Source organism: Hyla sarda, unplaced genomic scaffold (assembly GCF_029499605.1).
Source record: "Hyla sarda isolate aHylSar1 unplaced genomic scaffold, aHylSar1.hap1 scaffold_1143, whole genome shotgun sequence".
In the NCBI taxonomy this organism is placed as follows: domain Eukaryota; kingdom Metazoa; phylum Chordata; class Amphibia; order Anura; family Hylidae; genus Hyla; species Hyla sarda.
This window is the reverse complement of record NW_026607764.1, coordinates 65,161-87,500: the sequence shown is the minus strand read 5'-3', so window position 1 is coordinate 87,500 and position 22,340 is coordinate 65,161. Positions and strand designations below refer to the sequence as shown.

The window sequence follows — 22,340 nt, the reverse complement described above, 5'->3', positions numbered from 1 at the left end:
TATACACCATGAGCATCTCCCTCTACTGCTATTACCTCTCCCTTTACACCATGAGCACCTCCCTCTACTGCTATTAACTCTCCCTATACATCATGAGCACCTCCCTCTACTGCTATTACCTCTCCCTATACACCATGAGCACCTCCCTCTACTGCTATTACCTCTCCCTATACACAATGAGCACCTCCCTCTACTGCTGACACCTCTCCCTTTACACCATGAGCATCTCCCTCTACTGCTATTACCTCTCCCTATACACCATGAGCATCTCCCTCTACTGCTATTACCTCTCCCTCTACACCATGAGCAACTCCCTCTACTGCTATTACCTCTCCCTATACACCATGAGCAACTCCCTCTACTGCTATTACCTCTCCCTATACACCATGAGCATCTCCATCTACTGCTATTACCTCTCCCTATACACCATGAGCACCTCCCTCTACTGCTATTACCTCTCCCTATACACCATGAGCATCTCCCTCTACTGCTATTAACTCTCCCTATACATCATGAGCACCTCCCTCTACTGCTATTACCTCTCCCTATACACCATGAGCACCTCCCTCTACTGCTATTACCTCTCCCTATACACAATGAGCACCTCCCTCTACTGCTGACACCTCTCCCTATACACCATGAGCTTTTCCCTCTACTGCTATTACCTCTCCGTGTACACCATGAGCAACTCCCTCTAATACTATTACCTCTCCCTATACACCATGAGCAACTCCCTCGATTGCTATTACCTCTCCCTGTACACCATGAGCACTTCCCTCTAATGCTACTACCTCTCCCTGTACACCATGAGCACTTCCCTCTAATGCTTATATCTCTCCCTATACACCATGAGCACTTCCCTCTAATGCTTTTACCTCTCCCTATACACCATGAGCACTTCCCTCTAATGCTTATACCTCTCCTTATACACCGCCATCACTGTAATGGATCTATAGATTCTGTCATAGGCAACAATTTCATCTCTACAATTTGTCATCATCTTTTTTTCCATTTTTAATCCCATTTATCCACATATTGTGTCCTGATATTTTGCTTCCCTAAATCTTCAGAAGTGAAGTCCAATATATCCTTTTACTATGATCAGGACTGTATCACATGTTATATTTACTTAGGGACCCTCCTTCTCTAATAAAGGTCTTGGCAGGAATATTCCCCTCCAGCTGATCCAGTTGTCTCCTCTTCCCCTCCAGCTGATCCAGTTGTCTCCTCTTCTCCTCCAGCTGATCCAGTTGTCTCCTCTTCCCCTCCAGCTGATCCAGTTGTCTCCTCTTCTCCTCCAGCTGATCCAGTTGTCTCCTCTTCCCCTCCAGCTGATCCAGTTGTCTCCTCTCCCCCTCCAGCTGATCCAGTTGTCTCCTCTTCCCCCTCCAGCTCATCCAGTTGTCTCCTCTTCCCCTCCAGCTCATCCAGTTGTCTCCTCTTCCCCTCCAGCTGATCCAGTTGTCTCCTCTCCTCCTCCAGCTGATCCAGTTGTCTCCTCTTCTCCTCCAGCTCATCCAGTTGTCTCCTCTTCTCCTCCAGCTCATCCAGTTGTCTCCTCTTCTCCTCCAGCTCATCCAGTTGTCTCCTCTTCCCCTCCAGCTGATCCAGTTGTCTCCTCTTCCCCTCCAGCTGATCCAGTTGTCTCCTCTCCTCCTCCAGCTGATCCAGTTGTCTCCTCTCCTCCTCCAGCTCATCCAGTTGTCTCCTCTTCTCCTCCAGCTGATCCAGTTGTCTCCTCTTCTCCTCCAGCTGATCCAGTTGTCTCCTCTTCCCCTCCAGCTGATCCAGTTGTCTCCTCTTCCCCTCCAGCTGATCCACTTGTCTGCTCTTCCCCTCCAGCTGATCCACTTGTCTGCTCTTCCCCTCCAGCTGATCCACTTGTCTCCTCTTCTCCTCCAGCTGATCCACTTGTCTCCTCTTCCCCTCCGGCTGATCCAGTTGTCTCCTCTTCCCCTCCGGCTGATCCGGTTGTCTCATCTTCTCCTCCGGCTGATCCACTTGTCTGCTCTTCCCCTCCAGCTGATCCAGTTGTCTCCTCTTCCCCTCCAGCTGATCCAGTTGTCTCCTCTTCCCCTCCAGCTGATCCAGTTGTCTCCTCTTCCCCTCCAGCTGATCCAGTTGTCTGCTCTTCCCCTCCAGCTGATCCAGTTGTCTCCTTCCCCCCCTCCAGCTGATCCAGTTGTCTCCTCTTCCCCTCCAGCTCATCCAGTTGTCTCCTCTTCCCCTCCAGCTGATCCACTTGTCTGCTCTTCCCCTCCAGCTGATCCACTTGTCTGCTCTTCCCCTCCAGCTGATCCACTTGTCTCCTCTTCTCCTCCAGCTGATCCAGTTGTCTCCTCTTCCCCTCCAGCTGATCCAGTTGTCTCCTCTTCCCCTCCAGCTGATCCAGTTGTCTCCTCTTCCCCTCCAGCTGATCCAGTTGTCTCCTCTTCCCCTCCAGCTGATCCAGTTGTCTCCTCTTCCCCTCCAGCTGATCCAGTTGTCTCCTCTTCCCCTCCAGCTGATCCAGTTGTCTCCTCTTCCCCTCCAGCTGATCCAGTTGTCTCCTCTCCTCCTCCAGCTGATCCAGTTGTCTCCTCTTCTCCTCCAGCTCATCCAGTTGTCTCCTCTTCTCCTCCAGCTCATCCAGTTGTCTCCTCTTCTCCTCCAGCTGATCCAGTTGTCTCCTCTTCCCCTCCAGCTGATCCAGTTGTCTCCTCTTCCCCTCCAGCTGATCCAGTTGTCTCCTCTTCCCCTCCAGCTGATCCAGTTGTCTGCTCTTCCCCTCCAGCTGATCCAGTTGTCTCCTTCTCCCCCTCCAGCTGATCCAGTTGTCTCCTTCTCCCCCTCCAGCTGATCCAGTTGTCTCCTCTTCTCCTCCAGCTGATCCAGTTGTCTCCTCTTCTCCTCCAGCTGATCCAGTTGTCTCCTCTTCCCCTCCAGCTGATCCGGTTGTCTCCTCTTCCCCTCCGGCTGATCCGGTTGTCTCATCTTCCCCTCCGGCTGATCCACTTGTCTGCTCTTCCCCTCCGGCTGATCCAGTTGTCTCCTCTTCCCCTCCAGCTGATCCAGTTGTCTCCTCTTCCCCTCCAGCTCATCCAGTTGTCTCCTCTTCCCCTCCAGCTGATCCACTTGTCTCCTCTTCCCCTCCAGCTGATCCACTTGTCTGCTCTTCCCCTCCAGCTGATCCATTTGTCTCCTCTTCTCCTCCAGCTGATCCAGTTGTCTCCTCTTCCCCTCCGGCTGATCCAGTTGTCTCCTCTTCCCCTGAATGACCCCAAGGATGGAGAAGGACAGGAATGAGATGACTAAGAGAATATTACACTTCACCTTGGAGATCCTCCACCTGCTGACCGGAGAGGTGAGGTGACCCATCTACATTTCTATCATCTTTATTGTAGGGAAGGGGAATCCATAATAGGAAGAATCCAGTGTCCTGTATAACAGCTCCCAGACCTTCCAGGTGAAGGAAAGAACCAGAAAACGGGAAGATCGGTCCCAATATGATCAGTCAGGGATCATGGGAACCAATGGGCCAATAGGAATGTTATAGGAGCAATGAGAACGGGAAGTAGGCAGGTTATACCGAGGAGGAGAGGAGCAGGAGGATCAGATGGAGAGGAGCAGGAGGATCAGATGGAGAGGAGCAGGAGGATCAGATGGAGAGGAGCAGGAGGATCAGATGGAGAGGAGCAGGAGGATCAGATGGAGAGGAGCAGGAGGATCAGATGGAGAGGAGCAGGAGGATCAGATGGAGAGGAGCAGGAGGATCAGATGGAGAGGAGCAGGAGGATCAGATGGAGAGGAGCAGGAGGATCAGATGGAGAGGAGCAGGAGGATCAGATGGAGAGGAGCAGGAGGATCAGATGGAGAGGAGCAGGAGGATCAGATGGAGAGGAGCAGGAGGATCAGATGGAGAGGAGCAGGAGGATCAGATGGAGAGGAGCAGGAGGATCAGATGGAGGAGGAGGAGAGGAGCAGAAGGATCAGATTGAGGAGGAGGAGGAGCAGGAGGATCAGATGGAGGAGGAGCAGGAGGATCAGATGGAGGAGGAGAGGAGCAGGAGGATCAGATGGAGGAGGAGAGGAGGAGGAGGATCAGATGGAGGAGGAGAGGAGCAGGAGGATCAGATGGAGGAGGAGAGGAGCAGGAGGATCAGATGGAGGGGGAGAGGAGCAGGAGGATCAGATGGAGGAGGAGAGGAGCAGGAGAATCAGATGGAGGAGGAGAGGAGCAGGAGGATCAGATGGTGGAGGAGAGGAGCAGGAGGATCAGATGGAGGAGGAGAGGAGCAGGAGGATCAGATGGAGGAGGAGAGGAGCAGGAGGATCAGATGGAGGAGGAGAGGAGCAGGAGGATCAGATGGAGGAGGAGAGGAGCTGGAGGATCAGATGGAGGAGGAGGAGAGGAGCTGGAGGATCAGATGGAGGAGGAGGAGAGGAGCTGGAGGATCAGATGGAGGAGGAGGAGAGGAGCTGGAGGATCAGATGGAGGAGGAGAGGAGCAGGAGGATCAGATGGAGGAGTGTGGTCTGGAGGACATTTCCATTAGATGACATCTATATGACACTATAACATGGAGGCATCTACTACATCTAGAGGAGAGAAGGTTTCTACCCCAACATAGAAGGGATTCTTTCCTGTAAGAGCAGTGAGATTATGGAGAAGTGTAATAGTCCCGAGGGGCCGGGATGTCTTTCCTGAGTCTTGTTATATTACAAGTTATTGGAGGAGGTTTCTGGTTGTTGCTCCAGGGATTTAGTGTCTCTCTCCATACACAGGATTATACCATAGTGAAGAAGACATCAGGGGAGTGTGTGGCCCCCAGCAGCCATCTCCATGAGTCAGGAGGACAGAGCAGGGCCCGGGGCCCCATCACGGAGCCTCCACCTCACTCACTGATACATGAGGAGAAGATCCTAGAACTCATCCACAGGATCACTGAGCTGCTTACTAGAGAGGTGACCCTGCTGGACATTATACAGTAATGGAGGGGTCTGGTGATGATTAGAGAGGTGACCCTGCTGGGACATTATACAGTAATGGAGGGGTCTGGTGATGACTGGAGAGGTGACACTACTGGACATTATACAGTAATGGAGGGGTCTGGTGATGATTAGAGAGGTGACACTGCTGGGACATTATACAGTAATGAAGGGGTCTGGTGATGATTAGAGATGTGACACTGCTGGACATTATACAGTAATGGAGGGGTCTGGTGATGACTGGAGAGGTGACCCTGCTGGACATTATATAGTAATGGAGGGGTCTGGTGATGACTGGAGAGGTGACACTGCTGGACATTATATAGTAATGGAGGGGTCTGGTGATGACTGGAGAGGTGACACTGCTGGGACATTATATAGTAATGGAGGGGTCTGGTGATGAGAGGTGACCCTGCTGGGACATTATACAGTAATGGAGAGGTCTGGTGATGACTGGAGAGGTGACACTGCTGGGACATTATACAGTAAAGGAGGGGTCTGGTGATGATTAGAGAGGTGACACTGCCTGGACATTAATCATCACCAGACCCCTCCATTACTGTATAATGTCCCAGCAGTGTCACCTCTCCAGTCATCACCAGACCCCTCCATTACTATATAATGTCCAGCAGTGTCACCTCTCCAGTCATCACCAGACCCCTCCATTACTATATAATGTCCCAGCAGTGTCACCTCTCTAATCATCACCAGACCCCTCCATTACTGTATAGAGAGGTGACACTGCTGGGACATTATACAGTAATGGAGGGGTCTGGTGATGACTGGAGAGGTGACACTGCTGGGACATTATATAGTAATGGAGGGGTCTGGTGAGGATTAGAGAGGTGACACTGCTGGGACATTATACAGTAATGAAGGGGTCTGGTGATGATTAGAGATGTGACCCTGCTGGACATTATATAGTAATGGAGGGGTCTGGTGATGACTGGAGAGGTGACCCTGCTGGGACATTATATAGTAATGGAGGGGTCTGGTGATGACTGGAGAGGTGACACTGCTGGGACATTATACAGTAATGGAGGGGTCTGGTGATGATTAGAGATGTGACACTGCTGGACATTATACAGTAATGGAGGGGTCTGGTGATGACTGGAGAGGTGACCCTGCTGGACATTATATAGTAATGGAGGGGTCTGGTGATGACTGGAGAGGTGACACTGCTGGACATTATATAGTAATGGAGGGGTCTGGTGATGACTGGAGAGGTGACACTGCTGGGACATTATACAGTAATGGAGGGGTCTGGTGATGATTAGAGAGGTGACACTGCCTGGACATTAATCATCACCAGACCCCTCCATTACTGTATCATGTCCCAGCAGTGTCACCTCTCCAGTCATCACCAGACCCCTCCATTACTATATAATGTCCCAGCAGTGTCACCTCTCTAATCATCACCAGACCCCTCCATTACTGTATAGAGAGGTGACACTGCTGGGACGTTATACAGTAATGGAGGGGTCTGGTGATGACTGGAGAGGTGACACTGCCTGGACATTATACAGTAATGGAGGGGTCTGGTGATGATTAGAGAGGTGACACTGCTGGGATATTATACAGTAATGGAGGGGTCTGGTGATGACGGTATCATTGTGTGTCAGGTTCCTATAAGGTGTCAGGATGTGGCGGTCTATTTCTCCATGGAGGAGTGGGAGTATGTAGAAGGACACAAGGATCTGTACCAGGACATAGTCATGATGGAGGATCACCGGCCCCTCACATCACAAGGTAAGAAGAGACATATATATAGATATCACTCTCACTACCTAGTAACATAGAAATCTATCCAGCAGGTGATATATTCATTCCCTGTGTGTTCACTACAGATGGATTTATTGATTTAAATCCACCCGAGAGGTGTCCCCGCCCTCTGTTTTCCCAGGACTGTCCAGAGGGAAATGTCCCAGAAAACCATCAGGTAATTGAACTTAGTCTCCCCAGAATATAAAGTGATTGAACCCAACATCATTTACATTTATTCTTGTGTATTTAGGGCAAAGATCTGATTGATATTAAGGTTGTGGTTATAGATGAAGAAGAAGAAGAGACGGGTGTCATGGCCGATCAGCAGTGTAAGGAGGAGGACACTTTCATAGTTGGTAAAATGTTCCCTAGATACTACATCCATAATGTGATCACCACGTAAAGACAAATAGTCCCTGTGTGTTCCCTACAGATGGAGTATTTGATAGAAATCCACCCGAGAGGTGTCCCCGTCCCCTGTATTCCCAGGACTGTCCAGAGGGAAATGTCCCAGAGAACCATCAGGTAGATAGCGCTAAAGTCTACTCAAAATTTGATCATAAAGTAATTAAACACAACATTATTTACATTTGTTCTTGTCTATTTAGGGTGAAGATCTGATGGATATTAAGGTTGAGGTTATAGATGAAGAAGAGGAGGAGACGGGTGTCATGGCCGATCAGCAGTGTAAGGAGGAGGAGACTTTCTATGGTTGAAAAAAAGTGGAACATTTAATCTCCTGACATTTTCGATTCCTGTAGGCAACACACTAATGGGTTAAAGTATTCTCATTGGCCCCGGTCAGAAGGTGTAAACTAGGAGTAAACAGATAAAACACAATAATTCCCAACACCTGGTGACCTGTTATAAATAACCAAGAAACCACCAGAAGACGGAATGTATGCAGCAATAGAAGTTTATTGGGTGGGATGATATTGTGCCGCCTACAGACTCCAGGAAATGACAATTTCAGTAAACTCTCCTTCCTGGTTGTCCTCCGGCAGCTCATGAATGGGACATTCAAAGCAATGAAAGCTCCTTGGAGAACTCTAATGCCAAAGGCCAAGATGTCTCCTCTGTAGTGTCTGATAAAGGTAGATGATGACCACGTGGAAGTCTAACACAACTGCTCCAGAGTATCCAATAGCATCTCTCTGCCCATGAGGAGCCTCCATGTGGTAGAATGTGTCCTGACAGCCCACCAGATAGAAGACCCCCATAGAGTATCCAATAGCATCTCTCTGCCCATGAGGAGCCTCCATGTGGTAGAATGTGTCCTGACAGCCCACCAGATAGAAGACCCCCATAGAGGAGCCTGTTCTGATGACCTCCTTATTCCATCTTCATTGGTCCTGTCGTCCTGGTTTGTGCCTTGGAACTGGATGATAAGTTCTTTATTCCTTCTATGGGAGGCCGATCCCTCTAGGTAAGTAGATGAAGCCTTCATGACCTCCCACAGGGGAAGTTACTGCCACGAGACTCCTGCAGGAAGTACAATTTCTCGGTTCACGTTCATGGTGGAGGATACGTTAGGTAAGAATCTTGGCACAGTGCGGAGAATAGCTGTATCCGGAAGGATCCTTAGATATGGCTCTATGTATGACAGAGCTTGTAGCTCACTTATCCACCTCGCTGATGTGATGGCTACTAGGAACAACGTCTTTACAGAGAGACGCTTCATACTGGAGGAGTCAGAAGAATCATCGCACCATTGCTACATCCCGAGAGGATACCAGACCATGATAAGGAGGTCATAACCTATGGATGGCTTTGACTTATCAGGATATGAGAGAAGATGTGGAAAATATTCTCCCAGAAAAGCATTTTCAGCTGTAGCATGGACCTTTAGGGTGTTAGACTTGAGACCCTCCTGTAAAAACTTTAGTAAATAAGCCACTTGTTCAGCAGGACTCCGGGTGCTGTATACAGTTTCCATACTCTGGAATTACCTTTCCGGGTCTTTAGCTTTGTGGAGGCAAAAAAATCTTCCACCACCTCATCAGACAATCCCGGTTTCTTCATAGATGTGCGTTCATATGCCAAGGTGGGAGTCTGGTTCATTTCTGACTGTAGAAGCCAGACAATGTTAGCTGACAGCTTGAGGAATTTGTTACTCGATAAACTCAGCGCTGGTGGATACCAAGCCCGGCACGGCCAGAGGCAGAATGGTGCCAGCTTTGGCTTTGCCACCTCAAATCTTCTTCCTCATTTGTGGGATTGGAGGAAACATGTTATTGAAATGCCTGTCCATTTGAAGGAGAGGCCATCCACCACCAGAGGGTAATCTTCCCTGGATATAGAGCAAAGCTGTCGGGTTGTGTGGTGTGGCCATCACCTCTATGCTTGGAATGCCCCTTTTTTCCATATAATATGGAATACCGCCTAGCCTAGTTTCCACTCTATTGGTCGCAGGAAATCTGGCTAAGTCAGTCTGTCTTGATGTTTAATGTGCTGCTGATAAGAACTTCCATGAGGGAGAGAAGGTTGTTGTCTGCCCAGGACATTTACCAGGCACATATATCCTGTAGCTGCATGCCTCTCGTTCTATAAGCACCACAGCCACAATCAGAGGCATCAGAGGAACCAGGAGCATGACCTGTTGAACCTGGACTATAGAGAGCCACCACCTTAGATCTTTCTTGACTTCTGTAGATATCACCGGGGTGGAATCAATGGAATATGATGTTGTAGAACTTCAATCTGGGCCTTGGCCCAAGCCACCACTTCTATGGCTGAGGTCAGGAGACCAAACCCCCTCATAGCGAAGTGTAGACTGCTGGGAGCGTCTTCTGAATCCTGTCCCTGGAGGCCGAGGATCATTTCTGGGGTATTTAGCACAAACCAAAGGTAACTTTGTGGAGGGAATCAATAGAGACTTCTTTACATTCACTAAGAAGCCATGGTCCATCAGAGTCTGCAGAATGATGCAACGATGATGGTGGCCTCTGGATGATGCGAAGATGATGGTGGCCTCTGGATGATGTGAAGATGATGGTGGCTTCTGGATGGTGTGAAGATGGTGGCCTCTGGATGGTGTGAAGATGGTGGCCTCTGGACGATGCGAAGATGATGGTGGCCTCTGGATGATGTGAAGATGATGGTGGCCTCTGGATGATGCGAAGATGATGGTGGCCTCTGGATGATGCGAAGATGATGGTGGCCTCTGGATGATGCGAAGATGATGGTGGCCTCTGGATGATGCGAAGATGATGGTGGCCTCTGGATGATGCGAAGATGATGGTGGTGACCTCTGGATGATGCGAAGATGATGGTGGTGACCTCTGGATGATGTGATGATGATGATGATGGTGGTGGACTCTGGATGATGTGAAGATGACGGTGACCTCTGGATGATGCTCGCTCTCTAGCCAGTCGACTCAGTTTGGTGTTACAAAGATGTCTTGGAGTCTGAGAGCAGCAGTGAGGACCTACTACAATCTTTTGGAGAACATCGGATTCTTAAGAGAAGACAAGAAAACTGCAAATGAAGTGTCTGATGCTGGAGGAGAAGGGCGTCTCGCCACGTGGAGATTGGCGTCTCGCCACGTGGAGATTGGCGTCTCGCCACGTGGAGATTGGCGTCTCGCCACGTGGAGATTGGCGTCTCGCCACGTGGAGATTGGCGTCTCGCCACGTGGAGATTGGCGTCTCGCCACGTGGAGATTGGCGTCTCGCCACGTGGAGATTGGCGTCTCGCCACGTGGAGATTGGCGTCTCGCCACGTGGAGATTGGCGTCTCGCCACGTGGAGATTGGCGTCTCGCCACGTGGAGATTGGCGTCTCGCCACGTGGAGATTGGCGTCTCGCCACGTGGAGATTGGCGTCTCGCCACGTGGAGATCGGCGTCTCGCCGCGCTTCTTCCTTCTTCCAGCATTAGGAACTGCAAAAATTATGGAGTAACCCCTCTAGAGCCCCCATGGAGAAACTACAGAAAGAGTATGTAAACAAGTTGACTGGAGCTTTTGTTTGGTGACTTTTCTTCCCACCATGGAGCACCTACCCTCCTGTGGGGATCAAGAAGCAGGAAATATCCAGGAAATATCCTACCTCGCTGGATATTTCCTGCTTCATGCTCCTAGAATCAGGCCGGTGGCACTGCCGGCCAGTCCGTGCGGGGTGTGAGAGACGCAGCGGAGGTGAGCCGTCCCATCTTCTCTCTGTTGCTCCTGTGGGGATCCTTTTATAAAATGGGGCTATTTTGTTTGCCCCTGAACTGTCTTCTCTAGTTGTTTTATTTTTAATTTTTTTTATCAGAAAATGTCATTAAACTTTAAAGCACACAAAAACAAAAAACAAACCAAAAAAGAACCCCCCCCCCCCCCCATCCCACCCTCCCCCCAGCCCTTGTGTCCTTTCTTTGCAGTAGGGAAAAGCAGAACAATATCATGAAAAATAATGCAGTACAATACAATAAATCAGCCCACATATAAGAAGCATGGTCAAGGCAAAAAAAAGCATATGTAAAAATACAGTGGGAACTAGTGTAATATAAAATAACACTAGAGGGGGCAACAACAAATGGCATACACAACCCATACATAGGGAACCGAAAATTAGACAGCAGAACACACCAATAGTCACAAAACGACAATGTAGATGAAACAAGAAGAGGCCACAAAAAAACGTAGACAGTATTAGTGGTCAGACCCCTCCGACCACCCCAAAAGCACCTCCATAGGAGTTCTCTGCAAATAAGTGGATGGCAAACCAGGGGTATCGATCCAAGGTCCCCAAATGGACTCAAATTTACGTAAGGCTTTTCTTTTAAGATATACACCTTTTTCCAGTCTAATGATATGATTCAATTTTATAGTCAACCCAGAAATAGTAGGTGGAGAGGCTCGCAATAAATGCTGTGCAATTTAATTTACAAGCTTGGTATAAAATCCTACTAATACCAATGTACAAGCCCCCATCCTCATCCAGTCCATCTAAATATCCCAAGACACACGTCAAGGTGGACAGACTGAACGGACAACCATACACTCTCCTAATCAACTTTCCCACATCATTCCAAAATTGTGTAAGATGAGTACAGTCCCACATCACATGACGCAAGTGAGCATCGGGCAAGGAACAACGGGGACAGCAGGAATCTGGCTGTACCCCAATCCTATGCAGAAATGCGTGAGTACAATGAGTACAATACACCCGATGTAGTAGGAACATTTGGGACACCCGGTGGGCCTAGGGCACGACAAGCCACGGGGTCATAGTTAAAATCTGTGTCCACTGCTCATCTGATATAGGACCCACATTCACCTCCCATTTTTAATACTCAACAGATAGGTCTCATGATACGAGGACACCAATTCCCTATACAGCACAGAGATCACACCTTAAGTCGAGAACTGAATGAACAAATCATTTACCACTACGAATGAGTGCTCACAAGTCCGAGACTGCGCATAGTTGCAAGGGCAAGTTGCAATTGTAGGTAACAATAAAAAAAATTTATGAGGTAGAATAAGCAAATGACTTCAAAATCGGCCCATCGTACACCTCGGAGAGATATAAAATCCCATTTGTAATTCAAAGGGGGATGTCAGGTAATGAACATAGTTCAGGTAGACCAGGATTATGCCAATGAGGAGAATATGTAACAAAAACAGGATAGTGCAGAAGAGTCTTACATTTCATCCATACCTTACGGATAAGGATAAAGGTAGGAGGGAGGTCTGGGGGGGCGAGTCTGATCAGCCATTTCCAGCAGATAAATAGGGGTCATTTTACCAATGCGCCTGGGAACTAAATCTCTCGTACGCCCCATAGTAGCAAATTGCGCCCACCCCTCCAACTGTTGAACCTGTGATGCTAAAAAGTATTTCCAAGGATTTGGAATAGACAAACCACTTGGCAATGTTTCAAGACTGATCCTAGCCAGGTTGCCATCCTAAATAAGCTCCCAAAACAAGGACTGAAACCTAAGAAAATATTTAATAGGAATCCAGACAAGGGTGTTATGTAAAATATACAAAATCTGGGGCATAGGAACCATTTTAATGAAGTTAGATCTACTCACCATAGATAGGAGGAGCTTACGCCAAGTAACTGCGGTCTAGTAGCGGAACAATGTCTTCTCTAGTTTGAGGAAATAAAAAAGGCTTATACCTCTTCTCCTGACACGACTGCTCCACAATCTCAATGGCTCCTTTTTTGGTTGTGAAGAAGCCTATATTTTCTGAACTTTTAAGATGTCATTTTGTTTGGGCCAAAAAAGGGAAGATGGATATAAGGACAAAAAACTATTTTTAGTAGGGTATCTTCTGCCCCCTGCTTGGGCCTGAGGCCTCTATGAGCAGCATTGGATATGGCCATAGCACAGGAGTGTAGTACGTCAATATGGTGGTCACACCGGAGATCTGCCGCTGCCTTCATCATTGTATCGTATCATCTTCCCTGAAAACCCCTTCTGGATCCTGAGCTAAAAGTCAAATATGCAGGGACCTGGACACTGGAACGGAACCAGAAGCCTTGTGAATATGGTCTGACTTTCTGTCTATAAGGACAGGCTATAAGGACGACTATGAGGGCAGCTATGAGGACAGGCTATAAGGATGACTATGAGGACGACTATGAGGGCAGCTATAAGGACGACTATGAGGACAGGCTATAAGGACGACTATGAGGACAGGCTATAAGGACGACTATGAGGACAGGCTATAAGGACGACTATGAGGGCAGCTATAAGGATGACAATGAGGGCAGCTATGAGGACAGGCTATAAGGATGACTATGAGGACAACTTTTCAGATTTTGACAGCTGCAAGGACGACTATGAGGGCAGCTATAAGGATGACAATGAGGGCAGTTATGAGGACAGGCTATAAGGACGACTATGAGGGCAGCTATAAGGACGACTATGAGGACAGGCTATAAGGACGACTATGAGGACAGACTATAAGGACGACTATGAGGACAGGCTATAAGGACAACTATGAGGGCAGCTATGAGGACAGGCTATAAGGACAACTATGAGGGCAGGCTATAAGGACGACTATGAGGGCAGCTATAAGGACGACTATGAGGGTGGCTATAAGGACGACTATGAGGGCGGCTATGAGGACAGGCTATAAGGACGACTATGAGGGCAGCTATAAGGATCACTATGAGGGCGACTATAAGGACGACTGAGGGCAGCTATGAGGACAGGCTATAAGGACGACTATGAGGGCATCTATAAGGATGACTATGAGGGCGGCTATGAGGACAGGCTATAAGGACAACTATGAGGACAGGCTATAAGGACAACTATGAGGGCAGGCTATAAGGACGACTATGAGGGCAGCTATAAGAACAGGCTATGAGGACGACTATGAGGGCGGCTATGAGGACAGGCTATAAGGACGACTATGAGGGCAGCTATAAGGATGACTATGAGGACAGGCTATAAGGACGACTATGAGGGCAGCTATAAGGATGACTATGAGGGCGGCTATGAGGGCAGGCTATAAGGACGACTATGAGGGCAGCTATAAGGAAGACTATGAGGACAGGCTATAAGGATGACTATGAGGGCAGCTATAAGGAAGACTATGAGGACAGGCTATAAGGATGACTATGAGGGCAGCTATGAGGACAGGCTATAAGGACAACTATGAGGACAGGCTATAAGGACAACTATGAGGGCAGGCTATAAGGACGACTATGAGGGCAGCTATAAGGACAGGCTATGAGGACGACTATGAGGGCGGCTATGAGGACAGGCTATAAGGACGACTATGAGGGCAGCTATAAGGATGACTATGAGGACAGGCTATAAGGACGACTATGAGGGAAGCTATAAGGATGACTATGAGGGCGGCTATGAGGACAGGCTATAAGGACGACTGAGGGCAGCTATGCGGACAGGCTATAAAGACGACTATGAGGGCAGCTATAAGGAAGACTATGAGGACAGGCTATAAGGATGAATATGAGGGCAGCTATGAGGACAGGCTATAAGGAAGACTATGATGACAGGCTATAAGGACGACTATGAGGGCAGCTATGAGGACAGGCTATAAGGACGACTATGAGGGCAGCTATAAGGAAGACTATGAGGACAGGCTATAAGGATGACTATGAGGACAGGCTATAAGGACGACTATGAGGGCAGCTATAAGGATGACTATGAGGACAGGCTATAAGGACGACTATGAGGGCAGCTATAAGGATGACTATGAGGGCGGCTATGAGGACAGGCTATAAGGACGACTGAGGGCAGCTATGCGGACAGGCTATAAAGACGACTATGAGGGCAGCTATAAGGAAGACTATGAGGACAGGCTATAAGGATGACTATGAGGGCAGCTATGAGGACAGGCTATAAGGAAGACTATGATGACAGGCTATAAGGACGACTATGAGGGCAGCTATGAGGACAGGCTATAAGGACGACTATGAGGGCAGCTATAAGGACAGGCTATAAGGACGACTATGAGGACAGGCTATAAGGACGACTATGAGGGCAGCTATTAGGACAGGCTATAAGGACGACTATGAGGACAGGCTATAAGGACGACTATGAGGGCAGCTATAAGGACAGGCTATAAGGACGACTATGAGGACAGGCTATAAGGACGACTATGAGGGCAGCTATAAGGACAAGCTATAAGGATGACTATGAGGACAACTTTTCAGATTTTGACAGCTGCAAGGTCAACTTTAGGATGTCGCTCCCATTCTGCTGACACCTCAGGATCTAACCATTAAAGGAGATGTCCAGTGCTCACTTTTCTTATTGTATCCGTTTCGGGCTGCAAAAGAAAAAGAAAATAAGCTTTCTCTTGCCTACCTAGGCTCCCCCGGTGCTCCGGTACAGGCGTTCGGTCCCCGGGCTGTATTCTTCTTACTTCCTGTTAGCCCGACACATCACACAGAGCTTCAGCCTATCACTGGCCGAGGCGGGACATCGCTGCGGCTGGTGATAGGCTGAAGCTCCGTGTGCCGGGCTAAGAGGAAGTAAGAAGAATACAGCCCCGGGACCGAACGCCTGTACCGGAGCACCGGGGGAGCCTAGGCAGGTAAGAGAAAGTTTGTTTTCTTTTATTTAGCAGCCCGGAACAGATACAATAAGAAAAGTGAGCACCGGACATCTCCTTTAAGTGGACTTGACCTTTGCCCCAGCATCAGTCCTTTCAGGGTTAGACCAAGCCTTGAGTGTGAGATGAGATGGAAGAACTTTATTAGGGTTGAAGTAGAAGAAAGACAAATCCTTTTTATATTTATTAGACGCATTCAAGAGTATATTTCAAAGCACTAACAAATGTGAGAAACGTAACCATTACCCATCATCCCTGTAGAGAGCAGAGTAGAGTGCAGGGGTGAGGGGAAAAGGGTGAGGGGCCAAGGAAACCTCTAGTGTGTGTGTGTGTGTGTGTGTGTATATATATATATATATATATATATATATATATATATATATACACACAGCCAACACACAGATGGGGAAAGGACTGAGGAAACCTCTAGTGTATGTATGTGTATATATATATATATATACACAGCCAACACACAGATGACCAAGGAGACCTCCAGAGTATAGAGATCTGACCCCACTACCTTCATGTCCGAGAAGAGAAGGAAATACGTCTTCTGTGGTTTCTTTGGCTATTTATACCCGGTCACCAGGGGTTGTCTATTTGGATAATTCTGTGGTTTATTTTACATTTACTCCTTGGTTACACCCCTCTATATGGGGCCAAAGAGAGGGGCCCCTTCATGTGCTGCCATAGGACCACCAGGGGTCCTGTGCTGAGGGTCACCTACATACTACACCCATCATCTCATCACATACAATGGATTTCATCACTGTGTGTTCTCTACAGATGCCATCAGAAATCCACCCGAGAGGTGTCCCCGCCCTCTGTATTCCCAGGACTGTCCGGAGGGAAATGTCCCAGAGAAGCATCAGGTAGATGAGGCTAAAGTCTCCCTAATATAAGACCATAAGGTATTTGAAGCCGAGTTAATTTGCTTTTGTATTTTTCTTGTCTGTTTAGGGTGAAGATCTGATGGATATTAAAGTTGAGGTTATAGATGATGAAGAAGAGGAAACGGATTTCAGGGCCAATCAGCAGCGTAAGGAGGGGGAGACTTTCATTGGTTGATAATAAGGACACCTGTTTTGAGGGTCTCCTAGATCCATCATCTGATCATCACATGGAAATAAACTAATCATTCCCTGTGTGTTCCCTACAGATGGATATAGAGGAGGTGATGTATTCATTCCCTGTGTGTTCCCTACAGATGGAGTCATGGATAGAAATCCACCCGAGAGGTGTCCCCGCCCTCTGTATTCCCAGGACTGTCCAGAGGGAAATGTTCCAGAGAAGCATCAGGTAGATGAGGCTGATCCTATATCTCTATAGGGGGGTCCTGCAGTCATAGATTTTGGGGGTCTCTGTTGCTCCTCCTGTCTGCTGTATTGTAGTGAATTGTTCTATATGTCAATCCAGGGGGGAGATCTGACTAATAATAAAGTGGAGGATGAAGAAGAGAGGATGAGGGGCCATCACCCGTGTATGAGGGAAGTGAAGGAGGAAATTCCAGGAGGTGTTACCCCAGGTATGTAATAATGCCAGGAGGTGTTACCCCAGGTATGTAATAATGCCAGGAGGTGTTACCCCAGGTATGTAATTATGCCAGGAGGTGTTACCTCAGGTATGTAATTATGCCAGGAGGTGTTACCTCAGGTATGTAATAATGCTTACCCCAGGTATGTAATTATGCCAGGAGGTGTTACCCCAGGTATGTAATAATGGATTTACAGAGGGAATTCGGATGTTTCTTTAGGTTAGGCTCCACCTTAGATCTACATTACAATAATCCTTCAGACCTGTTTCCTGCCGGATTTACTTATGATTTCGGCTTTAAAAAAACTGCATTATAAACTGCTTGTGTGTTTTCAGCCCAATAGGAATGTTATACATTTTTATCAAAAACCACAGTCAATTTTTTTTTTGCCCTAACAGAACATCCTTATTTATACTTCCATAAAAACGTATTATCCTTGAATTATAAAGCAGAAGATGATCTTGTGCCGCACTCTCCAGGAGACCTCCTCACCCTTAATGAAGATCCAGAGGGTTCCCAAAGAAATGAATGTGGGAAACAATTTATAAAAAGCTCAGGTCTTACACACAGAAGAATTAACAAACGAACAAAGCCGTATACATGCTGTCAGTGTGGGAAATGTTTTGCCGGGAAAAAAACTTTTCTTAAGCATCAACAAAATCATGGACGAAAGACGCCGTATCCATGTCCAGTATGTGGGAAATATATTTCATTAAAATCAAATCTAGTAAAACATTTGAGAATTCACACAGGAGAGAAGCCGTATTCGTGTTCAGTATGTGGGAAATGTTTTGCAAATAAATCAAATCATATTAGACATGAAAGAAGTCACACAGAAGATAAGCCGTTTCCATGTTCAGAATGTGGGAAAAGTTTTATATCAAGACAACATCTTGAAAAACATGAGCGAACTCACACTGGAGAGAAGCCATTTGCATGTTCAGAATGTGGCAAATGTTTTACAACAAAAACAAGTCTTGTGAAACATGAGAGAGGTCACACCGAAGACAGACCGTATCCATGTTCAGAATGTGGAAAAAGTTTTACAACAAACTCTCATCTTGTAAAACATGTGAGAATTCACACAGGAGAGAAGCCGTATCCATGTTCAGAATGTGGGAAAAGTTTTATTACTAAAGACAGACTCAAGGTTCATCAGAGATTTCACACAGGAGAGAAACCATTTACATGTTCAGAATGCGGGAAATGTTTTTCATCAAAATCAAATCTTGTCAAACATGAGAGAAGTCACTCAATAGATAAACAATTTCCATGTTTAGATTGTGGGAAGTGTTTTTTATCAAAATCAAATCTTGTTATACACCAGAGAATTCACACAGGAGAGAAGCCGTTTCCATGTTCAGAATGTGGAAAAGGTTTTTACACTAAAGACAAACTCAGGGTCCATGAGAGAATTCACACAGGGGAGAAACCATATCCATGTTCAGAATGTGGGAAATGTTTTACATCAAAATCACATCTTGTAAGTCATAAGAGAATTCATGATGGAGAAAAGCCGTATTCATGTTCACAATGTGGAAAATGTTATACATCAAAATCACATCTTGTAAATCATATGAGAAGTCACACAGGAGAGAAGCCATTTTTATGTTTAAAATGTGGAAAATGTTTTATGACTAATTCAGATCTTATTAGACACGAGAGATGTCACACAGGAGATAAGCCGTATTCATGTTCAGAATGTAGAAAAAGTTATACATCAAATTCACATCTTGTAAATCATAAGAGAATTCATACAGGAGAGAAGCCGTATTCATGTTCACAATGTGGCAAATATTTCACAGATAAGTCAAATCTTACCAGACATGAGAGAAGTCACATGGCAGAAAAGCTATTTATATGTTCAGAGTGTGGGAAATGTTTTATTACTGAAGCAAAACTCGACGATCATCAGAGAAGGCATACAGGAGAGAAACCATATATATGTTCAGATTGTGGGAAATGTTTTCTAGAAAAATCAAGTCTTGCTAGACATGAGAGAAGTCACACAGGAGAAAAGCCGTATCCATGTTCAGCATGTGGGAAAAGTTTTACAGACAAGTCAAATCTAGTTAGACATAGGAAAATACATGAGAGAAACATGAGCGAAAATGGTTTATAAATAGATCACTAAAGAGAGTGTCCTTGTACATGTTTAGGATTAGGAAACCACATTGTGGTTGATATCTGCATCCAAATCTGACACTTAATTTTTTTTTTTACAATGGTTCTACGAGACACAATGTGGATCCCAAACAAGTGCAGTAACCTAAAAGAAAAGGAAAACCAACTAAATCGTAGATAGCAAAATCTGTGACTCTTTGGCAATTTAGATATGAAAATGTGAAATAGAAAATGTAAACTAATATACAGTTTAATGGCAAGCCAACTACAACATGTTCAGAATGTGGGAAATGTTTTATTACTAAAACCAAACTATGGGATCCTCGGACAACACACGAGAGAAGAAGCTATTGCAGAATGTGGGAAAAGACAAGAAAAGTCACACAGGAAAGAATGCGTAATATTGTTCAGAATGTGGAAAATGTTTTGTAAAGAATTAAAATTGTGTTAGACGAGAAGTAACACAGGAGAAAAGGCGTCATGTTCAGTATGTGGGAAAATTTTAATAAAGTCAAAAACGTTTTTCTTGTTAAAATTTAATTTTTTTTCCATTATCCAAGAACAAAACAAATATAGAAAAAAAGTTAGAAATATAATCGCCTTCACCAACAGGACCCCCCAAATGTTATGATGAGGACCCGCTACCCTCCGAGCAAGAAAGGAAATGTAGTGTATAAATATAATAATGTCTGGAAAAAGATACCCCCACCAAAGGGCGACCAGGAGGGTGACCCTTTTCCTGCCTTTTCAGCAGGATCCTGATCCCATCCCAATCCTGACCCTGAACCCTGACCCCATCCTGATCCTAACCCCATCCAAATCCTTAACCTATCCTGATTCTGACCCCAACCCCAGACCCCATCCTGACCCTAACCCTGACCCCATCCCGACACTACCCACTGACCCCATCCAAATCCTAACCCTATCCCGATTCGGACCCCAACCCCAGACCCCATTCCGATCCTGACCCTAACCCCAGACCTGATCCTGACCCTAACCCCAGACCCCATCCCAATCCTGACCCTATCCTGACCCCAACCTGATCCTAACCCAGACCCCATTCCAATCCTGATCCCAGCTCGATCCTAACCCTGACCCCAGACCCTATCCCGATCATGACTCCATCCCGATCCGAACCCTGACCCCATCCCTATCCTGACCCCAAACCCAATCCTGACCCCTGACCTGATCCTGACCCCATCCCGATCCTAACCCCAGACCCCATCTCAATTCTGACCCCCAAGGCTATCCCCTGAGTCCCCTCTCAGTCTGTAGGATAATAACCACAAGATGTAAAACTTTATCTGTATCTTGAAGCAAGAACAAGATCTCCCTGGGATACATTGATGATTTGTGCCCCGTTATGGTTCAATCACCAGTGCAAAAAGGAGGGGAGAGAGAGGAGATGATTGGTCCCGGCAGATCCCCCTGAACGATCGTCATTCACCACTGTGTATACTACATCCCTCCCAAATACCAAAGATATTCCCGCTCCAGCCTCGGTATCATGTGACAACAGGATTGAGAAGAAGCCCCCTTTAAATATGAAGTGTTGTAGCCCTACCTGGGATATGCTGGTCTTGGTGTATGAAGTGCGGTATAATTGGGAGAATGTATCTTTGTTATATCACCTGTTGTTTAAATCAAGTTTTTATATTAAAAAACACCAAAAATTCCTAAAAAATCTGTTTATTTATTTATTTTAGTATTCAAACACAACTTTATTAAAGGTTGTAAAAGACAGAAAAACAGGGCTGTGCATTACAAAGTCAGCAACATAATCAGTCAGGAGAGCACAATCCAACCATAATAAACAGCAGACACGTAAATGCAAAATTCAGGAGTGTTACTTCAGAAAGGTCAGGATGTGCGCTCTCAGTTGTGCGTAGTAAGTTGTGAGCACAAAGAGAGTGAAAGTAAAGAGTGGGAGTGAAGCTCTGATTGTCAGTAGGAGCCCAGATTCGGGCAGACAGAGGAGCTCCATACAGAGAGAACAGTAAAAGGGGTAGCAGAAAGAGGGAAAACAAGGAGAGAAAACAAGTACAAATCACAATAAAGAAAAAACAGGAACAATGTCACTGACCTGATCTTGACCAAACCACTCGTCCAACCGAAACTGAATGAAAGCTAGGGGTGTATGAGCCAAGAGCTGTAGCCGGAGAAGAGAAGCCCACCATCACCTCAACTCAATCAATCCTGTATAGAGGGGATTCTAGGAAGGTCAGCCAGGGGCCCCATATTGCACTATAACTGTCGGTTGTCCCCCTTGAGTCCGACATCAGCTCTTCCATGCGACAAATAAAAAGAATTTCCCTATACCAGTCAGACACTGTCGGGGGGGTGCTATTTTTCCAGTGCCGGGGGATCACCGACCTGGCCGCTACCAACAGGAAGCGTGCTAATTTCTTGGCCGGAATCCAGCGGGATGACAGCAGAATCGATAGCAGCAGAACCTTAGGATCATTGGGATAGGATATCCCTGTTATATTGAGTATGCGCGAGACTACCGTCACCCAGAAGGGGCCCAGGGATGGACATGACCACCATATGTGGGACATGGTGCCTACGTCTCCCCCACCCCGCCAACAATTCGCCGACATCGTCGGGTACATTTTATTCAGAATAGACGGCACTCTGTACCATCTAGAGATGATTTTATAGTTTGTCTCTTGGGCCCTACAGGAGATCGACATTTTGTGGCAGAGGGAGAATGCTGCTGTCCAGTCTGAGGCCGCAAAGGTAGTGCCCAGTTCCACCTCCCACGCCCCCGTGTATCGAGGTGGCTTCTGGGCCATCGCGTCAAGCAGAAGGCCATATATCTGAGAGACCGCTCGGGGGACCGGGGAAGTGGAAGTGCACAGCACCTCAAAGGGCAAGAGGGGCCTACTTAGATGCAGAGAATCACCATTAGAGTTGACAAAGTGTCT

At 46.9% G+C, this 22,340-nt stretch overlaps 1 protein-coding gene across 12 annotated transcripts in view; it reads left to right on the top strand.

The window, feature by feature from the left end:
- LOC130301973 (zinc finger protein 260-like) overlaps positions 1-21,085 on the top strand; it is a 41,163-nt gene extending 20,078 nt beyond the window's left edge. For 7 of the 12 annotated variants that reach the window (XM_056551644.1, XM_056551645.1, XM_056551647.1 and 4 more), the window contains 12 exons: positions 3,196-3,343; positions 4,764-4,943; positions 6,590-6,716; positions 6,815-6,906; positions 6,982-7,060; positions 7,165-7,256; positions 7,340-7,418; positions 16,542-16,627; positions 16,716-16,794; positions 16,915-17,054; positions 17,172-17,280; positions 17,688-21,085. In XM_056551644.1, coding sequence (XP_056407619.1) covers positions 3,254-3,343; positions 4,764-4,943; positions 6,590-6,716; positions 6,815-6,906; positions 6,982-7,060; positions 7,165-7,256; positions 7,340-7,418; positions 16,542-16,627; positions 16,716-16,794; positions 16,915-17,054; positions 17,172-17,280; positions 17,688-19,411 — 2,877 coding nt within the window. In that variant the 5' untranslated portion in view covers positions 3,196-3,253 and the 3' untranslated portion in view covers positions 19,412-21,085. Of the gene's footprint in view, positions 1-3,195; positions 3,344-4,763; positions 4,944-6,589; positions 6,717-6,812; positions 6,907-6,981; positions 7,084-7,164; positions 7,257-7,339; positions 7,419-16,541; positions 16,628-16,715; positions 16,795-16,914; positions 17,055-17,171; positions 17,281-17,687 lie in introns of those variants that run through there. The other 5 variants (XM_056551651.1, XM_056551652.1, XM_056551656.1 and 2 more) reach the window with 5 other exon arrangements.
- The last annotated feature ends 1,255 nt before the right edge of the window (positions 21,086-22,340 follow it).